Below are 26,994 nucleotides of genomic sequence, written 5' to 3'. Positions count from 1 at the left end.
CACGATGGAATTTAAAATCAGCTAGTCTTTCCGCAAACTTTGCCATAACTAGTTCAATAAAATAACCTGTTTAAGAAGGAACTGCAGATGCTGGAACATCGAAGGTACACAAAAATGCTGGAGGAAATAGGCAACGTTTCGGGCCGAAACCCAAGGGTTTCGGCCCGAAACGTCGCCTATTTCCTTCGCTCCATCGATGCCGCTGCACCCGCTGAGTTTCTCCAGCATTTCTGCGTGCCTTCAATAAAATAACCACCTTGCTATCAGGCAGGCTAATGCTCGTTAGAAAACAATACCCACTTCGGCATGAGGTAAGACTTAAGAGGCCCTGAAGTTAAAAAAAGGGAGCACTGCAGAGACGGCATCAATAATGGATTTACTCATGCATTCATTTAATAATGGATGTCCCAAACTGTGTCGTTCCCAGAGAGATGGGGCCAGATAACACCACCAGCAGACAAGCGCCAAGATTATTCGTGCAGGAAGGACATTATTGGTCTCCAAATCTGAGGGGACATTATTGCCATAGAGGGAGTGCAGAGACGGTTCACCAGACTGATTCCTGGGATGTCAGGACTGCCTTATGAAGAAAGACTGGATAGACTTGGTTTATACTCTCTAGAATTTAGAAGATTGAGAGGGGATCTTATAGAAACTTACAAAATTCTTAAGGGGTTGGACAGGGGGCTAGATGCAGGAAGATTGCTCCCGATGTTGGGGAAGTCCAGGACAAGGGGTCACAGCTTAAGGATAAGGGGGAAATCCTTTAAAACCGAGATGAGAAGAACTTTTTTCACACAGAGAGTGGTGAATCTCTGGAACTCTCTGCCACAGAGGGTAGTTGAGGCCCAGTTCATTGGCTATATTTATGGGGGAGTTAGATGTGGCCCTTGTGGCTAAGGGGATCAGGGGGGTATGGAGAGAAGGCAGGTACGGGATACTGAGTTGGATGATCAGCCATGATCATATTGAATGGTGGTGCAGGCTCGAAGGGCCGAATGGCCAACTCCTGCACCTAATTTCTATGTTTCTATGTAGGAAGGAACTGCAGATGTTGCTCTAAACTGAAGATAGACACTAAACGCTGGAGGGACACAGCGGGTCAGGCAGCGTCTCTGGATAGAAGGAATAGGTGACGTTTCGGGGCGAGACTCTTCTTCAGACCGAGAGTCGCGGGGGGGGGGGGAAACGGGAAACGAGAGATATAGTCGGTGATGTGGAGAGATATAGAAGAAATGAATGAGATATATGCAACGGAACCATCCGATCACCAACCAGAGAGCGGTCCTGACCTCCCATCTACCTCGTTGGAGACCCTCGGACTACCTTTAATCGGTTTATACTAGACTTTATCTTGCGTGAATAGTTATTCCCTTCATCATGTATCTGTACACTGTGAACGGCTCGATTGTAATCACGTATTGTCTTTCTGCTGACTGGTTAGCACGCAACAAAAGCTTTTCACTGCACCTTGGCACAGGTGGCAATAGAAACATAGAAAATAGGTGCAGGAGTAGGCCATTCGGCCCTTCGAGCCTGCACCGCCATTCAATATGATCATGGCTGATCATCCAACTCAGTATCCCATCCCTGCCTTCCCTCCATACCCCCTGATCCCTTTAGCCACATCCAACTCCCTCTTAAATATAGCCATTGAACTGTGGCCTCAACTACCTTCTGTGGCAGAGAATTCCACAGATTCACCACTCTCTGTGTGAAAAAATGATTTTCTCATCTCATCTCGGTCCTAAAAGATTTCCCCCTTATCCTTAAACTGTGACCCCCTAGTTCTGGACTTCCCCAACATCGGGAACAATCTTCCTGCATCTAGCCCGTCCAACCCCTTAAGAATGTTGTAAGTTTCTATAAGATCCCCTCTCAATCTTCTAAATTCTAGCGAGTACAAGCCGAGTCTATCCAGTCATTCTTCATATGAAAGTCCTGCCATCCCAGGAATCAGTCTGGAAAACCAAACAGAAGTGAACTGAGGATTTTTGGAGAAGAGAAATGGGTGACGTTTCGGGGCGAGACCCTTCTTCAGACTGAGAGTCGGGGGGAAGAGGGAAACGAGAGATATTGACTGTGATGTCGAGAATATGGAACAAATGAATGAAAGATATGCCAAAGAGTAACGATGATAAAGGCCATTGTTAGCTGTGGACTAGGTGACAATGAGACCCAACAGGACTCAACTTTGAAGCTAGTAGTGAGGGAGGGATGGAGAGTGAGAGAAGGCAATAGACAATAGGTGCAGGAGGAGGCCATTCAGCCCTTCGAGCCAGCACCGCCTTTCACTGTGATCATGGCTGATCATCCCCAATCAGTGTGCTGAAGGGCCTGGTTCCTGCCACCTGTTTCAGGGGAAGATGGCTGTGGACAATACTCCAGCTGGGCTCACACTCACTTCCCTCTCGATACCGCGTCAAGACTTCCTCAGTTTGTTGCAGCCAACATCCTGCAAGGAGGCAAGTTTCTGTTTTGGTTTTCTTCACAGCTGCCTGCCATGCAAGCAAGGAATGTGTAAGAAGGAACTGCAGATGCTGGTTTACACCAAAGATAAGACACAAAGTGCTGGAGTAACTCAGAGGGACAGGCAGCGTCTCTGGAGAGAAGGAATGGGTGACACTTCGGGTCGAGACCCTTCCTCAGACTGGTTAGGGGGAAGGAAAAGTGTTGGGAGTAACTCAGAAGGTCAGGCAGCATCTCTGGAGAACATGGCTACAGACTGGGTCTCGACCCGAAACATCACCCATTCCTTCTCTCCAGAGATGCTGCCTGTCCCGCTGAGTTACTCCAGCCTTTTGTGTCTATCTTTGACTTGCAAAGACTTATAACCATATAACAATTACAGCATGGAAACAGGCCATCTCGACCATTCTAGTCCGTGCCGAACCCGTAATCTCCCCTAGTCCCATACACCTGCGCTCAGACCATAACCCTCCATTCCCTTCCCGTCCATATAACTATCCAATTTATTTTTAAATGATAAAAACGAACCTGCCTCCACCACCTTCACTGTAAGCTCATTCCACACAGCTACCACTCTCTGAGTAAAGAAGTTCCCCCTCATGTTACCCCTAAACTTCAGTCCCTTAATTCTCATGTCATGTCCCCTCGTTTGAATCTTCCCTACTCTCAGTGGGAAAAGCTTTTCCACGTCAACTCTGTCGATCCCTCTCATCATTTTAAAGACTCCCCTTAACATCAAGTCTCCCCTTAACCTTCTGCGCTCCAAAGAATAAAGACCTAACTTGTTCCACCTTTCTCTGTAACTTAGTTGCTGAAACCCAGGCAACATTCTGGTAAATCTCCTCTGTACTCTCTCTTGAGCTCAAAAACATCCCTACACAATACCCCAAGCTATTTGGCTGACACAAAACCAAGCTAAAATCTATCGATGCTAGCAGAACGTACTAACATGTGATGGTGATCAAACATAGTTTGGAGGCAGAAGACCAAAGCAAGTATTTGCAAAACACCTTAATGTTATAAAAGATAATACTATTTGCTTATTCACAGAAATATGGACATTGTTAGCAGAGGTCAGCATGGTGGTGCAGCGGTAGAGTTGCTGCCTCACAGTACCAGAGACCCGGGTTCGATCGTGACATTGGGTGCTGTCTGTACAGAGTTTGCACGTTCTCCCCGTGACCTGCGTGGGTTTTCTCCGGGTGCTCCGGTTTCCTCCCACACTCCAAAGACGTGCAGGTTTGTAGGTTAATTGCCTTCTGTAAAATTGTCCCCAGTGGGTAGGATAGTGCTAGTGTACCGGGTGATCATAGGCCGGCACAGACTCGATGGGTCGAAGGGCCCGTTTCCGCGCTATATCTCCAAATCTAATCCAAAACCATCAGCAGGGCAGCTGAAACTACATAGTTAATTGCAAATGTTTTCGAAACATCTACCTGAATAGCAAAGTTTGAGAAGGACATGGGCCAAATGCAAGCAGGTGGGACTATTGCAGATGGGGTCAGTATGGGCAAATTGGGCCGAAGGGCTTGATTCCGCAACGTATGACTCACTGCTTCAATTCCCCCAGAGTGGAATTCAAATTCAGGTCCCGGGTACTGGCTGTTAGTGCATTAACTAACCCCTACACTTCACCATTCAAAAGTCAAATAACTAACCACTAAACTGCACTACTCCCATAGTTAATCATACAGCAGATGAGGAGTATGTCGAAGAGGATTCTCTTAAACCTCTACAGGTGCACGGTAGAGAGCATGCTGACCGACCGGTTGGATCGTGGCCTGGTTCAGCAACCTGAACGTCCAGGAGCAGAAAAGACTGCAAAAAGTTGTGACCACTGCCCAGTCCATCACCGGCTCTGACCTCCCCACCGTCGAAGGGATCTATCGTAGTCGCTGCCTGAAAAATGCAGCCAACATCATCAAAGACCCACACCATCCTGGCCACACACTCATCTCACCGTCACCATCAGGAAGAAGGTACAGGAGCCTGAAGACTATAACGTCCAGGTTCAGGAATAGCTCCTTCCCCACAGCCATCAGGCTATTAAACTCTACAATGAATAGCTGGCCAGCACCACCATTCAATGTGATCATGGCTGATCATCCCCAATCAGTACCCCGTTCCTGCCTTCTCCCCATATCCCTTGATAATAAACTAACTAATTAACAAACTAATTAACTAACGAATTAACTAACGAATTAACTAATGAATTAACTAACAAATTAACTAACTAACTAACTAACTAACTAACTAACTAACAAACAAATGCATCCTGTCTGACCACAACTGCAATTTCCACATTCCATTATATTCACTTGGATCCACCAATATACTTTTTCTGAGTAATCTTTCCCTCAACCCTTGTTTTGAGGAAGTCACGGAGTGACAAATGGAACTCATGCACGTATATTCGTAGATAATTCATAGATTCGCCGAAGGGCCTGTTTCCGTGCTGTATCTCACAACTAAACTAAACCAAACCTCCTGTGGCAGCTCGTTCCATACACCCACCACCCTTTGTGCGTAAGAGTTACTCCTCAGATTCCCATAGAATCTTTTCCCCTTCAGCTTAAACCTGTGTCCTCTGGTCCTCGATTCCCCTACTCTGGGCAAGAGACTCTGTGCATCTACCCGATCTATTCCTCTCATGATTTCGCAGCGAATGAGAAAGTGGGATAACATAGAACTAGCGTGAACGGGTGATGGATGGTCGGCGTGGACCCGCTGGTGTAGGGTCCCGCTTCGTGCTGTATCTCTAAACTATAACCCATAGGCGTGCAATTAAAATAGTGGACACTCTCCCTGGCCCATAACAAAAGTACCATCTTCATAAAGCCAGAACATGTAGATTATGTGAAGATTTTTAATGTGATAATATAGCTTTAGATCTAGGTTGTCAATAGACAATAGGTGCAGGAGGAGGCCATTCAGCCTTTCGAGCCAGTACTGCCATTCAATGTGATCATGGCTGATCATCCCCAATCAGTACCCCGTTCCTGCCTTCTTCCCCATATCCCCTGACTCCGCTATCTTTAAGAGCCCTATCTAGCTCTCTCTTGAAAGTATCCAGAGAACCGGCCTCCACCGCCTTCTGAGGCAGAGAATTCCACAGACTCACAACACTCTGTGAGAAAAGGTACACAAAAAAAGCTGGAGAAACTCAGCGGGTGCAGCAGCATCTATGGAGCGAAGGAAATAGGCAACGTTTCGGGACAAAACCCTTCATCTGTGAGAAAAAGTGTTTCCTCGTCTCTGTTCTAAATGGCTAACCCCTTGTTCTTAAACTGTGGCCCCTGGTTCCGGACTCCCCCAACATCAGGAACATGTTTCCTGCCTCTAGAATGTCAAAACTCTTAATGTTTCTATGAGATTCCCTCCCATCCTTCTAAACACCAGAGTGTACAAGCCGAGCCGCTCCATTTTCTCAGCACATGACAGTCCCGCCATCCCGGGAATTAACCTTGTGAACCTACGCTGCACTCCCTCAATAGCAAGAATGTCCTTCCTCAAATTAGGGGACCAAAACTGCACACTATAATCCAGGTGTGGTCTCACTAGGGCTCTGTACAACTGCAGAAGGACCTCTTTGCTCCTATATTCGAGTCCTATTGTTATAAAGGCCAACATGCCATTTGCTTTCTTCACTGCCTGCTGTACCTGCATGCTTACTTTCATTGACTGATGTACAAGGACCCCCAGATCCCGTTGTACTTCCCCTTTTCCCAACTTGACACCATTTAGATAGTAATCTAAATTGTCAGAATACAGCATTTCAATTTTGAACACCCGCATAACAAGGGAACATTGGATTGTTTCAGATGCTCTCTTACATGGGACATTAAATAGTTTACAATCTGCCCTTTAAAGTTTGCTTTATTACTGTAAGGTGTATCAAGGAGCAGTGAAAAGCTTTTGCCTGCGTGCTGTCCACTCAATAAGACTATAGATTAATATAATTAAGCCGTACACAGATGAAGTATACAACATTCAGTGCGAGATATAACATTGAAGTCTGATAACAACCGTTCCTCCATTGTCAGAGTGAGACCCAGCACAAATTGGAGGAACAGCACCTCATATTTCCCTCGGGCAGCTTGCACCCCAGCGGCACGAATATTGACTTCTCTAACTTCAAGTAACCCTTGCTTACCCTCTCTCTCCATCCCTCCCCCTTCCCAGCTCTCCCACCAGTCTGACTATCCTCCTGATTACACTTTATCTCTGTTTGCTTTGTTGTCAACTTCTCCGAGCTAACTATTCTAGAGAAAGACACAAAATGCTGGCGTAACTCAGCGGGACAGGCAGCATCTCTGGAGACACAATCTATAGACACAAAATGCTGGCGTAACTCAGCGGGACAGGCAGCATTTCTGGAGAGAAGGATTGACTGACGTTTCAGGGTCGAGACCCTTGACCCGTTCCTTCTCGTCAGAGATGCTGCCTGTCTCGCTGAGTTACTCCAGCATTTTGTGCCTATCTTCGGAGAAAACCAGCATCTGCAGTTCCTTCCTGGACAGCTATCTGTCCTACATTTTTCCTGATCCATCTCTTTTGATATCTCGTTTTGACAGCTTCCCGTCATCTCTGTGTCTCCCTCTCCCCCAACTCTCAGTCTGAAGAAGGGTCTCGACCCGAAACGTCACCCATTCCTTCTCTCCAGAGATGCTGCCTGTCCCGCTGAGTTACTCCAGCATTTATGTCTACCTTCAATTTTTCCAGCATCTGCAATTCTTTCGTCAACGATACTCCAAATGTGGCTTTGCCTACATCTTGCATAGCTAACTGTAACATAACCTCCCAACTTCCATCCTCAACAATCTTCACTGATGAGGTTCAATGTACCAAATCGGTCTGAAGACAGGTCTCGACTCGAAACGTCACCCATTCCTTCTCTCCGGAGATGCTGCCTGTCCCGCTGAGTTACTCCAGCATTTTTGTGTCCATCTTCTTTTTGTGTCGAGCAAGCAGCATCTGCAGTTCCTTCCCGCACACATTACCCGAGCCTTTCAGCGTACTACATCCCGAATCAGACCAAAATACTTCTTTTACCACCTGCCCCTCAACCTCTCACTGGAGCTCAGAGAATAGAGTCCTGGCAACATCATAGAAACATAGAAAAAAGGTGCAGGAGTAGGCCATTCAGTCCTTCGAGCCTGCACCGCCATTCAATATGATCATGGCTGATCATCCAACTCAGTATCCTGTACCTGCCTTCTCTCCATACTCCCTGATCCCTTTAGCCACAAGGGCCACTTCTAACTCCCCTCTTAAATATAGCCAATGAACTGGCCTCAACTACTTTCTGTGGCAGAGAATTCCACAGATTCACCACTCTGTGTGAAAAAAAAAAAAATTCTCATCTCGGTCCCTTATCCTTAAACTGTGACCCCTTGTTCTGGACTTCCCCAAAATCGGGAACAATCTTCCTGCATCTAACCTGTCCAACCCCTTAAGAATTTTGGAAGGTTCTATAAGACCCCCCCCCCCCCCTCAATCTTCTAAATTCTAGCGAGTGCAAGTCGAGTCTATCCAGTCTTTCTTCATATGAAAGTCCTGACATCCCAGAAATCAGCCTGGTGAACCTTCTCTGTACTCCCTCTATGGCAAGAATGTCTTTCCTCCGATTAGGAGACCACAACTGTACGCAATACTCCAGGTGTGGTCTCACCAAGGCTCTATACAACTGCAGGAGATGGGAAGATGACCTACCTGTAGCATGGTGACGACGTGACACGGGTTCAGCAGGAAGATCAAAGTCTTGGTGGCGAACTTGAAGCCAACTTCAACCCCAAAGGTCAGGCACAGAGCCACAAGGAGCAGGTTCTTGCCCAGGCTCTCGTCTTGTTTGTGGAGGTCCACGCTGAGTCCCTGCCGCCTGATCTTGCCGATGGCCAGGGCCATCTCCAGCAGGGAGAGGGTGACAAACACCAGACTTTCCAGCCAGCGCTGGCTCTGGGGCAGGAACGCCACGCACTCGGCCCCTCCATTCCCTGCTAGCCGGGAATCTACACCTCCGTAAGCCCAGTCCAGCAAGATGCACGCGTTATACCGAGACATGCTACCCTCTCCCCTCAACAACGCCAGCAGGTCCGCTCCTTGAGCAGGGACATTCACTTTACCGAGGCCTCTCTATATCTATTTCTCTATTTCTTCTCTCTCTCTCTCCTTTCTCCAGCAGAGAACCGCTGGTACTTTTTTGAAAGCAGGTTCAAGACGCTCTCTCCACCCTTGCTTGCTCACCCTCCTTGTAAATTACATGCATATATATGTGTGCGTGTGTATGCGTGTATATGTATGTGTGTGTGTATGTGCGCGGCTTGTGAAAGCATCCAACCTCAATATGCATGAGCTGCACAAATGCTTGGTCAAATTAAAAACTTGCACCATCTATTTCCACCCCCACACTGAAACAGCAGTGGCTGCACACACATAGGTCGTCACCCAGCCTCTCCCCACCCACCCTGCACCAAATATCCTATAGGATCTTAGCTCTGCACACTGAAATGATAGAGTCCAGCCTCCAACATTTAAAAGGGCAATGCATCTCTCCAGCGTTGATTGGTCACGTCCACCGAGGCAAAGGTCTTATAGCGGAGCAAGACGGGTCACTCCCACGCAAACGTGTAGTTCGCGCATGGGCGGATTCATGGGGGATTGTGGCGGCCATTTTAGCAACCAGTCCCCGCCATCTTTGTTTCCGCAGCGGGGAGAGGGTGTGAGTGTGGGGCCCGGGGATATAGCCTAGTGTGTGTGAAGTTGCGGGGAGGTTTACAATGTTTCTTATTTGATGTCCCTTGTCTAGTCTGAAATAAAGTTCATCATTGGATCAGAAGAAATATAATTGTGTGTGTTATATGATTATATACATTCATGTATGTGTGTTTATAAACATTTTATTCTTTAACAAGAATTAACAGAATTATGAACTAGCAGAATTATGAATCTAAACCTATATCACACACAGAAAAACTTCCCCCGCAATGTCAATTACCCTGTGAGTCGGGTCGGGTCGGGTCGGTTCTGGTTACTACAAAATCAACTCAAAACACTGCTTGTGAGCCATTTAAAAAGAAATGATTTAAAATATATTAAAAAAAGACAATTACCAGAGTCAAATTTTATTCTTGACAAGAAGTATGAACTGACAGAATGATGAATCTAACCCTATATCACACACACAAACTGTTCATTGATTACACTGCGAGTCGGGTCGGGTCGGGTCAGGTCAGGTAGGCTCCGGTTACTAAAATGGTATTTAGCAAGAGTGGCCTATCTTGCTCCGCTACAAGATCTTTGCACCGAGGCTCCGTGTGCAAGGGGTGGGGACCACAGTCTACATTCAGAAAATCAAACTTGCAAAGGGTTAGGGAGGTGCTGGTGCAGGGTTGATGTTTTCAAGAGTTAGATTCAACTCTTGGGGGGTAACGGTATCAAGGGGTATAGACAATACCGTTTTCATAAAGCCAGAACACGTGGATTATGTAAAGAATTTTAAAGTTATAATATAGCTTTAGATCTAGGTCGTCAATAGACAATAGGTGCAGGAGTAGGCCATTCGGCCCTTCGAGCCAGCACCACCATTCACTGTGATCATGGCTGATCATCCCCAATCAGTTCCCCATTCCTCTCTTCTCCCCATATCCCCATGACTCCGCTATTTTTGAGGGCCCAATCAGCTCTAGTTTGAAAGCATCCAGAGAACCGGCCTCCACCACCCTCTGAGGCAGAGAATTCCACAGGAATTCACAGAAAAAGCAGGAACGGGGTACTTGTTTTTGGATGATCAGCCATATTGAATGGGGGTGCTGGCTCGAAGGGCCGAATGGCCTACTCCTGCACCTAGTTTTATCTGTTTCTATTCCCGAAAAGCTAATTGGCCCGTTGAATCGGTACTATGAAGCCAAATGCAAACCTAGTGTTTATCTGACTCCCTCTTGAAAACATCCAGTGAATCGGCCTCCACTGCCTTTTGTGGCAGAGAATTCCACAGATTCACAACTCTCTGGATGAAAAAGTTTTTCCTCATATCAGTCCGAAATGGCTTTCCCCTTATTCTTAAACTGTGACACAAAAATGCTGGAGAAACTCAGTGGGTGCAGCAGAATCTATGGAACGAAGGAGATAGGCAACGTTTCGGACCGAAACCCTTCTTCAGACTTAAACTGTGACCCCTGGTTCTGGACTCCCCCAACATTGGGAACATTTTTTCTGCATCTAGCCTGTCCAATCCTCAAAGAATTTTAGGTAGACAAAAATGCTGGAGAAACTCAGCGGGTGCAGCAGCATCTATGGAGCGAAGGAGATAGGCAACGTTTCGGCCCTAAACCCTTGCCTATGTTTCTATGTTCAGTTTAGTTTATTGTCACGTGTACCGAGGTACAATAAAAAGCTTATGTTGCGTGCTAACCAGTCAGCAGAAAGACAATACACGATTACAATCGAGCCATTTACAGTGTACATATACATGATAAGGGAATAACATTTAGTGCAAGGTAAAGCCAGCAAAGTCCGATCAAGGCTAGTCCGAGGGTCACCAATGAGGTAGATAGTAGTTCAGCACCGCTCTCTGGTTGTGATGGTTCAGTTGCCTGATAACAGCCGGGAGGAAACTCTCCCTGAATCTGGAGGTGTGCGTTTTCACACTTCTGTACCTCTTGCCTGATGGGAGAGGGGAGGAGAGGGAGTGGCCGGGATGTGAGGGTCGGGTGTGTGTGTGTGTGGGGAGCCTGATGTATTTGTCAAAGATGAACACAAAATGCTGGAGTAACTCAGCAGGTCAGGCAGCATCTCCAGAGACACAGAACGCTGGAGTAATAGCATATATTCATCACATTATTACTGCTGTGTATGTCATGGGTTTTCCTTTGCATTTGCCTGTTGTTTCATTGTCGATGCTTCATGCACTGTGAAACATGCAAATGTGATGATGCACATTCATCTATCATGGGTGATGCCAGGACTCGAGGGACTGAGCTACAGGGAGTGGTTGAGTAGGCTTAGGACATACATAAAACGCTGGAGTAACTCAGCAGGATGGGCACCATCTCTGGAGAGAAGGAATGGGTGGCGTTTTGGGTCGAGACCCTTCTTCAGACTGGTTAGGGATAAGGGAAACGAGAGATTTAGACGGTGATGTCGAGAGATGAAGAACAATGAATGAAAGATATGCAAACAAGTAACGATGATTAAAAGGAACTGGCCATTGTTAGCTGTTGGTTGGGTGGAAACGAGAAGCTGGTGTGACGGGTGGGGGAGGGCTGGAGAGCGAGGGAATGCCAGGGCTACCTGAAGTGGGAGAAATCAATATTCATACCACTGGGGTGTAAGCTGCCCAAGCGAAATATTAGATGCCGTTCCTCCAATTTGCCTTTAGCCCCACTCTGGCAATGGAGGAGACTGATGACAGAAAGGTCTGTGTGGGAATGGGAAGGATAATTGAAGTGTCCAGCAACTGGGAGATCAGGTGGGCTGAGCGATGCTGTTCCGTGAACCGATCGCCTGGTGTGCGTTTGATCTCGCTGATGTATAAGAGTCCACATCTTGAACAACGGATACAGTAGATGAGGTTGGAGGAGGTGCAAGTGAACCTCTGCCTAATCTGAAAGGGCTGTAGGGAGGAGTCGAGGGAGGAGGTATGTTCTGAAGAAGGGTCTCGTCCCGAAACGTCACCCATTCCTTCTCTCCAGAGATGCTGCCTGTCCCACTGAGTTCCTCCAGCTTTTTGTATCTATCTTCAGTGTAGGGACTATTGCCTTGAGCACAAGAGGATGAGGGGTGATCTTATAGAGGTGTGTAAATAGATCGGGGTGATCTTATAGAGATGAGGGGAATAGATCGGGTAGATGCACAGACTCTTGCCCAGAGTTGGGGAATCGAGAACCAGAGGGCATAGGTTTAAGGTGATCGAAGAAAGATTTTATAGGGATTTGATGAGTAACAAATTGTTGTGACACAAAATGTGGGTGCAACAGCTGGGAAGAAACTGTCCCTGAATCTGGAGGTGTGCGTTTTCGTACTTTTGCCCGATGGGAGAGGGGAGAAGAGGGAGTGGCCAGGGTGCGACTGGTCCTTGATTTTGCTGTTGGCCTTGCCGAGGCCGAGTGAGGTGTCAATGGAGTCAATGGAAGGGAGGTTGGTTTGTGTGATGGTCTGGGCTGCGTCCACATTAGAGAGGACACAGAACAGGGTAACAAGGGGAGTCTAGACACGGGCACACGTGTACACACACACACACACACACACCACGCCACATCTACACGCCCTATGGAAACATAAAATTCTTAAGGGATTGGACAGGCTAGATGCAGGAAAAATGTTCCTGCTGTTGGGGGAGTCCAGAACCAGGGGTCACACAGTTTAAGAATAAGGGGTCGGCCATTTAGAACTGAGATGAGGAAAAACTTTTCTACCCAGAGAGTTGTGAATCTGTGGGATTCTCTGCCACAGAAGGCGGTGGAGGCCGAGTCACTGGATGTTTTCAAGAGAGAGTTAGATTTAGCTCGTAGGGGCTAACAAAATCAAGGGATATGTGGAGAAAGCAGGAACGGTGTGTTGAATTTGGATGATCAGCCATGATCCTATTGAATGGCGGTGCTGGCTTGAAGGGCTGAATGGCCTACTCCTGCATCGATGTTTCAATGACAGACCATTTAAGGTAAATAGCTGAAACTTTATCTCATGTTTTATTTTAATGAAAGAAAATTCCACAAGATAGTCAGCCATATTATCTCTGCAGGAACTGACACCTTTTTACCACAAGATGGATCGGAATCTTTCATGATCAGTAAATGCAGGAGTCAATTTCCCATCAGAACGACAAACAAATATATCTTTTAAAAAAAGATACAAAGTGCTGGAGTGAGTGGCTCATTTGATCAGGCAGCATCTCTGGAGAACATGGACAGGTGGCGTTTCAGGTTGGGACCTTTCTTCAGGCTGATATTTGGAAATATATCTTCTATTTAGATGCTGTATTACAACTAGAGGGGAATTCTAGTCTAGCGTGGACACATTTACCTGAAGTTCAAGTCAAGTTTGCATTTATTGTAACTGAACCAACTAAAGTACAGTGAGTTCCCATACACACAGCCACATAAAATAAAATCTAACATAAACATCCACCACAATGGAATCAACATTCCTCACTGTGATGGAAGGCAATAACGTTCAATCATCTGGGGTAACACAAAAAAGCTGGAGAAACTCAGCGGGTGCAGCAGCATCTATGGAGCGAAGGAAATAGGCAACGTTTCGGGCCGAAACCCTTCTTCAGACTGATGGGGGGTGGGGGGGGGAGGAGGGAGTAAAAAGGGAGGAGGAGGAGGAGCGGGGGGATGGGAGGAGACAGCTCGAGGGTTAAGGAAGGGGAGGAGACAGCAAGGGCTAGCAGAATTGGGAGAATTCAACGTTCATGCCATCCGGACGCAAGCAACCCAGGCGGAATATGAGGTGCTGTTCCTCCAATTTCCGGTGTTGCTCACTCTGGCAATGGAGGAGACCCAGGACAGAGAGGTCGGATTGGGAATGGGAGGGGGAGTTGAAGTGCTGAGCCACCGGGAGCTCAGGTAGGTTATTGCGGACTGAGCGGAGGTGTTCGGCGAAACGATCGCCCAACCTCCGCTTAGTCTCCCCAATGTTCAGACACCTTCCTCCTTTGTAAACCCATGGTCGGGGACTTTGAACCATCCGCAGTTCGCCGCTGCCGAAGGTCCGATGTTCAAGCCCTCGCGTCGGGACGATGGAATCTCCGGCGTCGGGATGGATCGGAACACTCCGCGGGATGGAGCTCCTGAGTCGGACTCTTCTTACCGGAGACGGTGGCTTCACAGTGTTAAAGTCCACAGGCCCCGCGGTCGGAGAGCCAACACTGGCGATCCTCGGCAAAGGATCGCAGTTCCTGATGTTAAAGTCGCGCGGCTTGAAGCTCCGGGCCGGTCTCCAGGAAAGGTCGCACGCTCCACGTTGTAGGCTGCGGGGGGGGGGGGGGGAGATGCAACACGGAGAAAAATTGCTTCTTCGTCGAGGTAAGTGACTGAAAAAGGTTTTCCCGATTCCCCCCCCCCCCACACACACACATAAAAAAACAAACCAAGGGACTAAAACATACTTGAAATAATTAAAACAGAGAGGGGACTGACAGACTGTTGGCGAGGCAGCCACTACGGTGGCGCCCTCTGGTGGAATGCCTCACCTGATGGCACATCACATCTGAATCCTACAATGCTGCACGTAATTGGTACACTTTACAATAAACAGACCTTTGAAACCTTGGACCATGGAACTGTACATCACAAGAACAGGCCCTGCCACCAAAAGGTGAAGACAGGTTCGGAGCCGAAACGTCGCCTGTTCCTTTTCTCCACAGATGCTGCCTGACCCACTGAGCCATAGAGTGAAACAGCGTTGAAACAGGCTCCTCAGCCCAACTTGCCCACTCCGGTCAACATGCCCCGTCTACACTAGTTCCACCCGCCTGCGTTTGGCCCATACGCCTCCAAACCTGAGAGGGGATCTCACTGAAACATATACGATTGTTAAGGGTTTGGACACGCTAGAGGCAGGAAACATGTTCCTGATGTTGCGGGAGTCCAGAACCAGGGGCCACAGTTTAAGAATAAGGGGTAAGCCATTTAGAACGGAGACGAGGAAACACTTTTTCTCACAGAGAGTGGCGAGTCTGTGGAATTCTCTGCCTCAGAGGGCGGTGGAGGCCGGTTCTCTGGATGCTTTCAAGAGGGAGCTAGATAGGGCTGTTAAAGATAGCGGAGTCAGGGGATTTGGGGAGAAGGCAGGAACGGGGTACTGATTGTGGATGATCAGCCATGATCACATGGTTGAATGGTGATGCTGGCTCCAATCACCATCCTTCTAAACTCCAGAGTATACAAGCCCAGCTGCTCCATTCTCTCAGCATATGACAGTCCCGCCATCCCGGGAATTAACCTTGTGAACCTACGCTGCACTCCCTCAATAGCAAGAATTGTATCCCGACATGAAACATCACCTATTCATGTTCCCTGCGGATGCTGCCTGACCCGCTGAGTTACTCCAGCACTTTGTGCCTTTCCTTGGTAAGGCAGCATCTGCAGTTCCTTGTTTCTATAATTGAGATTGTGTTTTCCATTGGAGGAGAGTATTTGAATTGGAAATTAGTCAATTTGTGTACATGCAAATAGCCAACAAATGTGGCCACTGTCAGGACATCACAGCGTTATAGGAGGAATAGCGGGTGTGGTTATGGCACAGTAACCAACACACCAACCGCTGTATAATGGTTGAGAATCGGATTAATGACAAGGTGAGATTGTAAGACACAAAAGTCCGCGAGCATTGCCACTTTCATTTCACTGCACATCTCGTATGCGTATGTGACAAATAAACTTGACTTGACTAAGGAGAGCCTGTTTTCTCTGGATCATCGACAGTTGAGGTGGAGACCTGAGACCTTACGGGCCTGTCCCACATGGTGATTTTTTCCGGCAACGTATCAGGTCACTGAAAAATTCGCCGCGTGATACGGCACGATGACGTATTGACACGCGGCGTTTTTTCAAGTGTCGCAACATTTTTTTTGTCGCCGCTGGGTTTTGAAATGTTCAAAATCTTTTGGCGACACTGATATGACGCGGGCAGTCGCGGAAAAAAATCGCCTAGTGGTACAGGCCCTTCCTTTAGTGTATCTTATAGAAACATGTACAATTCTTAAAGGATTGGACAGGCTAGATGCAGGAAAAATGTTCCTGATGTTGGGCAAGTCCAGAACCAGGGGTCACACAGTTTAAGAATAAGGGGTAGGCCATTTTAGACTGAGGTGAGGAAAAACCTCTTCACCCAGAGAGTTGTGGATTTGTGGAATTCTCTGCCACAGAAGGCAGTGGAGGCCAATTCACTGGATGTTTTCAAGAGAAAGTTAGATAGAGCTCTTCGGGCTAAAGGAATCGAAGGAAAAAGTAGGAACGAGGTACTGATTGTGGATGATCTGCCATGATCATATTGAATGGCGGTGTTGGCTCGAAGGGCCGAATGGCCTACTCCTGCGCCTATTTTCCTATGTTTCTCTGTTTCTATGAAATATGAAAACGCACACTTCCAGATTCAGGGACAGTTTCTTCCCAGCTGTTATCAGGCAACTGAATCATCCTATCATGACCAGAGAGCAGTCCTGAGCTCCCATCGACCTCATTGAAGAACCTTGGACTATTTTTAATCGGACTTTATTCGTGTGAATCATTATTCCCTTTATCATGTATCTGTACACGGTGGGCGGCTCGATTGTAATCATGTATTGTCTTTCCACTGACTGGTTAGCACGCAGCTAAGACTATTCATGGTACTTTGGTACACGTGACAATAAACTAACATAAACTAAACTAAAGTTTTGGTTTACTAAACTAGCAGATAGAAACATAGAAACACAGAAAATAGGTACAGGAGTAAGCCATTCGGCCCTTCGAGCCTGCACCGCCATTCAATATGATCATGGCTGATCATCCAACTCAGTATCCCATCCCTGCCTTCTCTCCATACCCCCTGATCCCTTTAGCCACAGGGGCCGCATCTAACTCCCTCTTAAATATAGCCAATGAACTGGCCTCAACTATCTTCTGTGGCAGAGAATTCCACAGATTCACCACTCTCTGTGTGAAAAATGTTTTTCTCATCTCGGTCCTAAAAGATTTCCCCCTTATCCTTAAACTGTGACCCCTTGTTCTGGACTTCCCCAACATCGGGAACAATCTTCCTGCATCTAGCCTGTCCAACCCCTTAAGAATTTTGTAAGTTTCTATAAGATCCCCCCTCAATCTTCTAAATTCTAGCGAATACACACCGAGTCTATCCAGTCTTTCTTCATATGAAAGTCCTGACATCCCAGGAATCAGTCTGGTGAACCTTCTCTGCACTCCCTCTATGGCAAGAATAACCTTCCTCAGATTAGGAGACCAAAACTGTATGCAATACTCCAGGTGTGGTCTCACCAATACCCTGTACAACTGCAGTAGAAACCTCCCTGCTCCTATACTCAAATCCTTTTGCTATGAATGCTAACATACCATTCGCTTTCTTCACTGCCTGCTGCACCTGCATGCCTACTTTCAATGACTGTTGTACCATGACACCCAGGTCTCGTTGCATCTCCCCCTTTCCTAATCGGCCACCATTCAGATAATCCTGTTTTTGCCACCAAAGTGGATAACCTCACATTTATCCATATTATACTGCATCTGTCATGCATTTGCCCACTCACCCAGCCTATCCAAGTCACCTTGCAGCCTCCTAGCATCCTCCTCACAGCTAACACTTCCCCCCAGCTTCGTGTCATCCGCAAACTTGGAGATGTTGCATTCAATTCCCTCGTCCAAATCATTGTAAATAACTGGGGTCCCAGCACTGAGCCTTGTGGTACCCCACTAGTCACTGCCTGCTATTATGAGAAGGACCCGTTTACTCCTACTCAAGAGATCTGTATTCCCACCAGTCTCTTGAGAAACAAAATAACTTTTTTTTGCTCGAAGATAGACACAAAAAGCCGGAGTAACTCAGCGGGACAGGCAGCATCTCTGGAGAGAAGGAATGGGTGACTTTTCGGGTCAAGACCCTTCTTGAGATTGAGAGTCAAGGGAAAGGGAATCAAAAGATATAGACGGTGATATAGAGAGATATGGAACAATTACGATACGATATGATAGACCTGTATTTATCCCAGGAGAGAAATCGATCTTATAACAGTCATAAAACACAACAAGATACATTAAACATGAAATTAGAGTGACGAGTGGACAGGATTGGGGATGTGCAAAGATTGGGGGGGGAGGGGGGTGTCAGTCTACCCCATGACAGAAGTTTCAATGAGGTCCCCCCTCAACTTTCTTAACTCCAGTGAGTGCTGTCAAACGCTCATCATATGCTAACCCACTCATTCCTGGAATCAATCTTGTAAACCTCCTCTGGACCCTCTCCAGAGCCAGCACACCCTTCCTCAGATATGGGGCCCAAATTTGCTCACAGTGTTCCAACTGCGGCCTGACCAGCGCCTTGTAGAGCCTCAGCATTGCATCTCTGTTTCTGTATTCCAGTCCTCTTGATATAAACGCTAGCATTGAATTAGCCTTCCTCACTACCGATTCGACTTGCAGATTAACTCGTTGGGAGTCCTGCACCAGCATATCCCCTTTCCCTTTGCACCTCCGATTTATGGATTCACTCTCCATTTTAGAAAAGAATCTACGCCTTTATTCTTATTACCAAAATTAAGTTGGGGGTGGAAACGGTTTCGGAAATGGGAAGGGGTGGAGACGGGAAGATGTGGCTGGTGGTGGGATCCCGTTGGAGGTGGCGAAAATACCAGAGGATCGTGTGCCTTAAGTGACGGCTGATGGGGTGGAAGGTGAGGACTAAGGGGACTCAGTCCTCTCCCGCACCCTTTCCAAAGCCTCCACATCCTGTATCTAATGGGGCGACCAGAACGGCATTCATTGCTTCAGGTGCAACCTCACCAAAGCCCTGCGAAGGTTCCTCTTGACTTCCTGAGGTCTTTGCAGGATCCAAGGGACCAAGTCCCTTTGTAGCAGTTGCAAACGGCAATAAAATGATATTGTGTTTGGATATGAAGTCGGTGAAATTGGAGAACGTGTGCTCCTGGCAGTGAGTTTAGCCATAGAACAGCCAACTGTGTCCAAAAATACTCAGTGCAATGACGTTTGTGTCTAACCCAAGTAGCGGACATTTAATATAATTCCTTACTGTAAATAAAACTGACTGCGCGCAAATGGCATTGCCACGTAACGTATGATTTTTAGTTTAGTTTAGTTTAGAGATGCAGCGTGGAAACAGGCCCTTCGGCCCACTGAGTCCGTGCCGACCAGCGATCCCCGCACACTAACACTATCCTACACACATTACATTCTTTACATTCACACCAAAGCCAATTAACCTACAAACCTGTATGTATTTGGAGTATGGGAGGAAACCGAAGATTTTGGAGAAAACCCACGCAGGTCACGGGGGGAGCGTACAAACTCCATACAGACAGTCAGGATCAAACCCGTGTCTCTGGCGCTGTAAGGCAGCAACTCAACCGCTGCACCACCTCCCAACCCCATTCTCCTGTCTTCTCCCCATAACCCCACACACCCATACTCATCAAGAATCTGACAATCTTTGCCTTAAAAATACCTATTGGCATGGCCTCCACAGCTGTCTGTGGCAATGAATTCCGCAGATTCACCACCCTCTGACTAAAGAAAAACCCATCTCCTTTCTCAAGATACGTCCTTTTATTCTGAGGCTACGGCCTCTAGTCCTAGACTCTCCCACTGCTGGAGACTCCATCCCCACTTCACGCTGCATCAGAAAACCAGACAAGATAATCAACGAGGCATAACCAAATAAAGGCAGCAGCTCTAACTGAATCTGAAGAGGCCGCTCACTGTAGTTCTAACTTACCCCACTCACTACACACTGCGGAAACTTACAATGATCGATTGACCTACACACCCGCACGACTCTGGGATGTGGGGGGAAACCGGAGCACCCGGGGGAAACCCACGCGGTCACAGGGAGAACGTGCAAACTCCACATAGTCAGCGCCTGAGGTTAGGATCGAATCTGGGTCTCCGGCGCTGTGAGGCAGCAACTCTACCCGAGTCTGGAGAAGGGTCCCATGTCCTCCAGAGATGCGGACTGACCCGCTGAGTTCCTCCAGCACCTTGTGGCGTTTATGCACTCATAGCATGATAGGAATCTACCGACATTGCCTCAGTCAGAGTTGAATGAGGAGTGGACGTGAGCCAGCCCACGTGTAAGGCCACAAAGGAGTTTTTCTACCTCCAAAAGCAGGCAAGCTTCCAGGAAAGATTTTTTTGTAACCAACTTCTCGGCCCAAGAAACACCAGGAACGAGTAGGGCCTGTACTCGCTGGGGTTTAGAAGAATGAAGGGGGATCTCATTGAAACATACAGAACAGTGAAAGGCCTGGATGGGGTGGATGTGGACTCAGAAAGTCAGATTCCAACCCGAAATGTCACCTATCCATGTTCTCCAGGGACTCTGCCATAGACACTCTTGTCTCCCAGATGTGTATTAATTCTATCCCCACATTGGCCAGCAGAGGGCAAACTTGAGCCTGGTTTCAAGTTGTACAGAGGCCAAGAAAGTGAGTCTTCATAACTTGATCCTTCACAAACAGACTAACATCTATTAGTAGAGCCTGTGTCTATTAACTCTTGCATTCTGAAATGAAATTGGTCTTATTTTAAATGTAGATATATTTGCTGATGTTTTTTTTACGTACAATGAAAGAATTATTCACAAGCCAGTTAATATGACATCCATAGACACAAGGAACTGCAGATGCAGGTAGAATACAAAGTGCTGGAGTATTTCATTACAATTTCATTACACAGGATCCCACCCACAAGTCTTTCCAACTTCTGCCATCAGGCCGCCGATATAAAGTCCCCCTATCCAAGAAAAACATCCACAAAAACTCATTCATACCCATTGCCATAAACAGCTTAAATACAAAATGAACAATGGACAAATTAACCCTGACGCATTGTCACTTTACACGTATCCACAACTTTTATCTTGTCTATTTTTTACAGTTTTTAATCTTTATATTTGCTTTTAAGATCGATACACACTGTGTGTGATCGCAGAAATCTGTGCTGTATGACTGCTTATCAGTACATTGTCCTGTCTGTATGTTGAGCCACGTCAAAGAAGATTTTCTATTACGACAGACAATAAAGTTTTCTGAATCTGAATCTGAATCTGAATTTTGGTTGGCACGGTGGCGCAGCGGTAGAGTTGCTGCCTCACGGCTCCAGACACCCGGGTTTGATGCTGACTACGGGCGCTGTCTGTACGGAGTTTGCACGTTCTCCCCGTGACCTGCGTGGGTTTTCTCCAGGTGCTCCGGTTTCCTCCCACACCAACAATGTGCAGGCTTGTAAGTTAATTTGGCTTTGGTAAGAATTGTAAATTGTCCCCAGTGTGTAGGATAGTGCTAGTGTTCGGGGTGATGGCTGGTCGGTGCGGTCTCGGTGGGCCGAAGGGCCTGTTTCCGCACTGTATCCCTCAACTAGATTTAACTGCGACAGCATTAATGTTCCTCTGAATCTTTCTCCTCTCTCTTTCCTTTGAACTCCTTGTGCACTGCTGGATAAAGTCCCAGGAATGCTGGAAACATTCCACTGTTCAGCCTAGTGTCCATTTTAGGAGTGTTTTGTGTAATATGATCTATCAATGCTTTCTACAGTCGAGTCAGCCACTCATTTTCTTGGGAAACTATGGCTTGCTGTTTGTAAATGACGGGGCTTTACTTTAGAGGTTCAGTGTGGAAACAGGCCCTTCGGCCCACCGAGTCCGTGCCGACCAGCGATCCCCGCACACTAACACTATCCTACACACACGAGGAACAATCTACAATTTTTATCCACAGCCAATTAACCTGTAAACCCGCACGTCTTTGACATGTGGGAGGAAACCGGAGCACTCGGGGAAAACCCACGCAGGTCACAGGGAGAACGTGCAAACTCCGTACAGACAGCACCCGTAGTCAGGATCGAACTTGGGTCTCTGGCAGTAATCTACCACTGCTCCACTGTGTCGACCAAGTTACTCCAGCACTTGGTATTCTGCACAAGGTGCCGGCATCTGCAGTTCCTTGTGGATTCAATGCCATATACTGGCTTGCGAATAATTCACACTAATTACATCTCCAAATACATCTATGTTTAAAAAAAGACAAATTTCATTTCACAATGCAAGAGTTAGTAGACACTGGCTCGATTAATAGATGTTTGTTGACGAGTTTTTGCTCAATCTAAACATTGCACATGCAGAGTTGCTGCCTCACAGCACCATAGAGACCCAGGTTCGATCCTGACCTCGGGTGCTGTCTGTACGGAGTTTGCACGTTCTCCCTGAGACTGCGATGGTTTCCTCCGGGTGCTCCGGTTTCCTCCCACACTCCAAAGACGTGCGGGTTTGTAGGTTAATTGGCTTCTGTAAATTGTCGCTAGTGTGTGGGATAGAACTAGCGTATAGGTCATCGCTGGTCATCGCAGACTTGATGGGCCGAAGGGACTGCTTCTACACTGTATCACTAAACCTAAATTACTCATGTACGAAGTTCTGAGCAACTGTGGTGAAGGATTTCTAGTCCCGGATAGAGTGGATGTGGAGAGGATGTTTCCACTAATGGGAGAGTCTAGGATCAGAGGTCACAGCACGGAATTAAAGAACGTTCCTGTCGGAAGGAGATGAGGAGGAATTTCTTTAGTCAGAGGGCGGTGAATCTGTGGAATTTATTGCCACAGACGGCTGTGGAGGCCAAGTCAATGGATAATTCTAAGGCAGAGATAGATTCATTCTTGATTAGTACGGGTGTCAGGGGTTATAGACAATAGACAATAGGTGCAGGAGTAGGCCATTCGGCCCTTCGAGCCAGCACCGCCATTCAATGTGATCATGGCTGATCATCCACAATCAGTACCCCGTTCCTGCCTTCTCCCCATATCCCCTGACTCCGCCGTCTTTAAGAGCCCTATCTAGCTCTCTCTTGAAAGTATCCAGAAAACCGGCCTCCACCGCCCTCTGAGGCAGAGAATTCCACAGACTCACAACTCTCTGTGTGAAAAAGTGTATCCTCGTCTCCGTTCTAAATGGCCTACCCCTTATTCTGAAACTGTGGCCCCCGGTTCTGGACTCCCCCAACATCGGGAACATGTTTCCTGCCTCTAGCGTGTCCAAACCCTTAATAATCTTATATGTTTCAATAAGACTTCCTCTCATCCTTCTAAGCTCCAGAGTGTACAATCCCAGCCGCTCCATTCTCTCAGCGTATGATAGTCCCGCCATCCCGGGAATTAACCTTGCAAACCTACGCTGAACTCCCTTATAGGGAGAGGGCAGGAGAATGGGGTTTGGAGGGAGAGATAGAATAGCCATGATTGAATGGTGGAGTGGACTTGATGGGCCGAATGGCCTAATTCTGCTCCTATCACTTATGAAGTTAGGAACTTAAGTCAATGGACTGCCACACGACGTAGTGAAGCCGGAGGTGGGATTATCTATGAAGCAGGTATAGACCAGGGAATGGGGGAGGGCTGGAGAGAAAACAAAACAGGTCTGTGATGGAGTCCAATGGGAAAGAGGGGATTGTAGTACAAGCAGCGAGAAGCAAATTAAAAACTCCGGGAACAGCTGTGAATTGTACTGCTTTTATTCATTTGGGTCCATTTTAAATTGTAGGCTCAAGAAACTGCAGATGCAGGTTTACGAAAAAGACACAAAGTGCTGGAGTAACTTTGTGGCATCTCTGGAGAACATGGAGAGGTGATGTTTTGGGGTCGAGACCCTTCTTCAGATTTCATTACATCAGTCTGAAGAATGGCTGACACGCTGAGTTACTCCAGCACTCTGTGTCTTTTTTTTTCTGTAAACCAGCATCTGCAAATCCTTGTGTGTACAGATGTTGTGAATTGGCTTCTGAACAATTCTTTCAATGGAGAACCAGAGGACATAAGTTTAAGGTATGTAGGAAAGAACTGTAGATGGTGTTTTAAATCGAAGGTAGACACAAAATGCTGGAGTAACTCAGCGGGACAGGCAGCATCTCTGGAGAGAAGGAATGGGCGACGTTTCAGGTCGAGACCCTTCTTCACACTGAAGATTTGGGTTTAAGGTGAGCTGAGAAAGATTTAACAGGGACCTGAGGGGTAACCTTTTCACACAAAGGGTGGTGGGTGTATGGAACGAGCTGCCGGAGGAGGTAGTTGAGGCTGGGACTAACCCAACGTTTAAGAAACATTTAGACAGGTACATGGATAGGACAGGTTTAGAGGGATTTGGACCTTCTGAATGTTGTAGTCGGCAGGGCAGTACTCTGCATATCGCCAACTTGGACAATTTTACATTTTTATCAAGCCAATTAATCAATCCAATTAACCTACAAACCTGTACGTCTTTGGAGTGTGGGAGGAAACCGAAGATCTCGGAGAAAAACCCACGCAGGTCACGGGGAGAACGTACAAACTCCGTACAGACAGCACCCGTAGTCGGGATCGAACCCGGATCTCTGGCGCTGCATTTTGCTGTAAGGCAGCGATTCTACCGCTGCGCCACCGTGACTTATGGCAGATAGGATTAGTGTAGATGGGGCATCTGAATAGACAATAGACAATAGGTGCTGGAGTAGGCCATTCGGCCCTTCAAGCCAGCACTGCCATTCAATGTGATCATGGCTGATCAAGAAGGGTCTCTACCCAAAACGTCACTTGTGTACACAGAGATGCTGCCTGACCTGCTGAGTTACTCCAACATTTTGTGTCGACCTGTAGATGGGACATTGTTGGCTGGTGTGGGCAGGTGGGACTGATGGGCCTGGTTCGATTTGCATCACTCTATGACTACACAACAATTTGTGTCCATTTTAATTTGCTGTGTTGACATTTGCTATAGAACCTACCATGGATAAGTAAGGGGGGAAATCTTTTAGGAACAAGTTGAGACAACCATTTTTTACTCAGAGAGTGGTAAATCTGTGGAATTCTCTGCCACAGAGGGTAGTTGAGGCCACAGTTCATTGGCTATATTTAAGAGGGAGTTAGATGTGGCCCTTGTGGCTAAGGGGATCAGGGGGTATGGAGAGAAGGCAGGTACGGGATACTGAGTTGGATGATCAACCATGATCATATTGAATGGCGGTGCAGGCTCGAAGGGCCGAATTGCCTACTCCTGCACCTACTGTCTATTGTCACAAGGGCCTGTTTCAGCACCGTATCTCCAAAGTAAAATGATTGCACAATCCCTTTCCAAATTGTTCAGTTTTACTTTAGTTTAGAGATACAGCATGGAAACAGGCTTTTCGGCCCACCGAGTCTGCACCGACTAGCATTGCGCGCATATCATCACACACTAGGGACAATTTTAACATTTACACCAAGTCTATTAACCTACAAACCTGTACGTCTTTGGAGCGTGGGAGGAAACTGAAGGTTTCTCGAACAAAACCCACGCGGGTCACGGGGAGAACGTACAAACTCCGTATAGACAGCGCCCGTGGTCAGGATCGAACCCGCGTCTCTGGCGTTGTAAGCGCTGTAAAGCAGCAACTCCACCGTGCCGCCCCATGGTCTTTGCCATTAACAATCAATCATTACACAAAATCAAAATATTTTCTCTCAGGAAAAAGTGGTCAGCATAAGTCTTGCAGCATGTTATGAAAGAAAGCTTTGTGCGTAGCTGAGGAGCTCGACATTCCAGAAGAGCCTGGCTTTGCTTCTAACTGTTTTGAATGTTAAGGCAAAACAGGTGTTTGTGAAGTTCTTCCACGTGACCATGTCTGGGGCAAACACTGTTTCTTTTCTGAACGCTGTCTTCAAGATCCTGGTTGATATTCCTCTGGTGCTGTGAGGCAGCAACTCTACTGCTGAGCCACCATGCCACCATCAGTAGCTCCCCACCCAACCCAACGTCAATTGGGAGTGGAAGATAGAATCTATTTGTTTTTGTACTGAACATCCATATAAGCCACTCTCCCCATCACCCTGCTCCTATCCCCATCGTCACCCTCCACCCCTTGTCCCCATCCATTTACACCCCTTCCTCCGGCTTTCCACTTGACTCCGCTACACGGTGGCGCAGCGGTAGAGTTGCTGCCTCACAGCGCCAGAGACCCGGGTTCGATCCTGACCACGGGCGCTGTCTGTACGCACTTTGCACGTTCTCCCCGTGACCGCGTGGGTTTTCTCCGGGCGCTCCGGTTTTGTGCAGGTTTGGAGGTTGATTGGCTTTCTGTAACTTCTGCCTTTAGTGCGTGCAGGAACGAAACTGGAATAACGTGGGAGGAGTGTACCGGAGATCGCCGGTTGGCGCCGACTCGGGATAGGAGCCAAAGGGCCTGTTTTAACGGTGTATCTCTAAACTAAACTAAACTAAACTAAAGCACACGGCATTGGGGTTCAGTATTGATGTGGATAGAGAACTGGCTGGCAAACAGGAAGCAAAGAGTAGGAGTAAACGGGTCCCCAATCAGTACCCCGTTCCTGCCTTCTCCCCATATCCCCTGACTCCGCTATTTTTAAGAGCCCTATCTAGCACTCTCTTGAAAGTATCCAGAAAACCTGCCTCCACCGCCCTCTGAGGCAGAGAATTCCACAGACTCCCCACTCTCTGTGAGAAAAATTGTTTCCTCGTCTCCGTTCTAAATGGCTTACACCTTATTCTTAAACTGTGGCCCCCTGGTGCTGGACTCCCCCAATATCGGGAACATGTTTCGTGCCTCTAGCGTGTCCAAACCCTTAATGCCCCCTGTCCCACTTAGGAAACCTGAACGGAAACCTCTGGAGACTTTGCGCCCCACCCAAGGTTTCCGTGCGGTTCCCGGAGGTTTTTGTCAGTCTCCCTACCTGCTTCCACTACCTGCAACCTCCGGGAACCGCACGGAAACCTTGGGTGGGGCGCAAAGTCTCCAGAGGTTTCCGTTCAGGTTTCCTAAGTGGGACAGGGGCATTAACA

General features: G+C 47.4%; 1 protein-coding gene across 3 annotated transcripts in view; it reads right to left on the bottom strand.

Annotated features, from left to right (window-relative positions):
- Nucleotides 1-8,985, bottom strand: part of LOC129702014 (transmembrane protein 164) — a 64,337-nt gene extending 55,352 nt beyond the window's left edge. The window contains exon 1 of one of the 3 annotated variants that reach the window (XM_055643500.1): nt 8,182-8,985. In XM_055643500.1, the coding sequence (XP_055499475.1) occupies nt 8,182-8,529 (348 nt within the window). In that variant the 5' untranslated portion in view covers nt 8,530-8,985. The remainder of the gene's footprint in view (nt 1-8,181) is intronic. The other 2 variants (XM_055643499.1, XM_055643501.1) reach the window with 2 other exon arrangements.
- Nucleotides 8,986-26,994: the final 18,009 nt, after the last annotated feature.

This window comes from Leucoraja erinacea, chromosome 12 (genome assembly GCF_028641065.1).
Source record: "Leucoraja erinacea ecotype New England chromosome 12, Leri_hhj_1, whole genome shotgun sequence".
In the NCBI taxonomy this organism is placed as follows: Eukaryota; Metazoa; Chordata; class Chondrichthyes; order Rajiformes; family Rajidae; genus Leucoraja; species Leucoraja erinaceus.
This window is presented reverse-complemented; position numbering and strand designations above follow the sequence as displayed.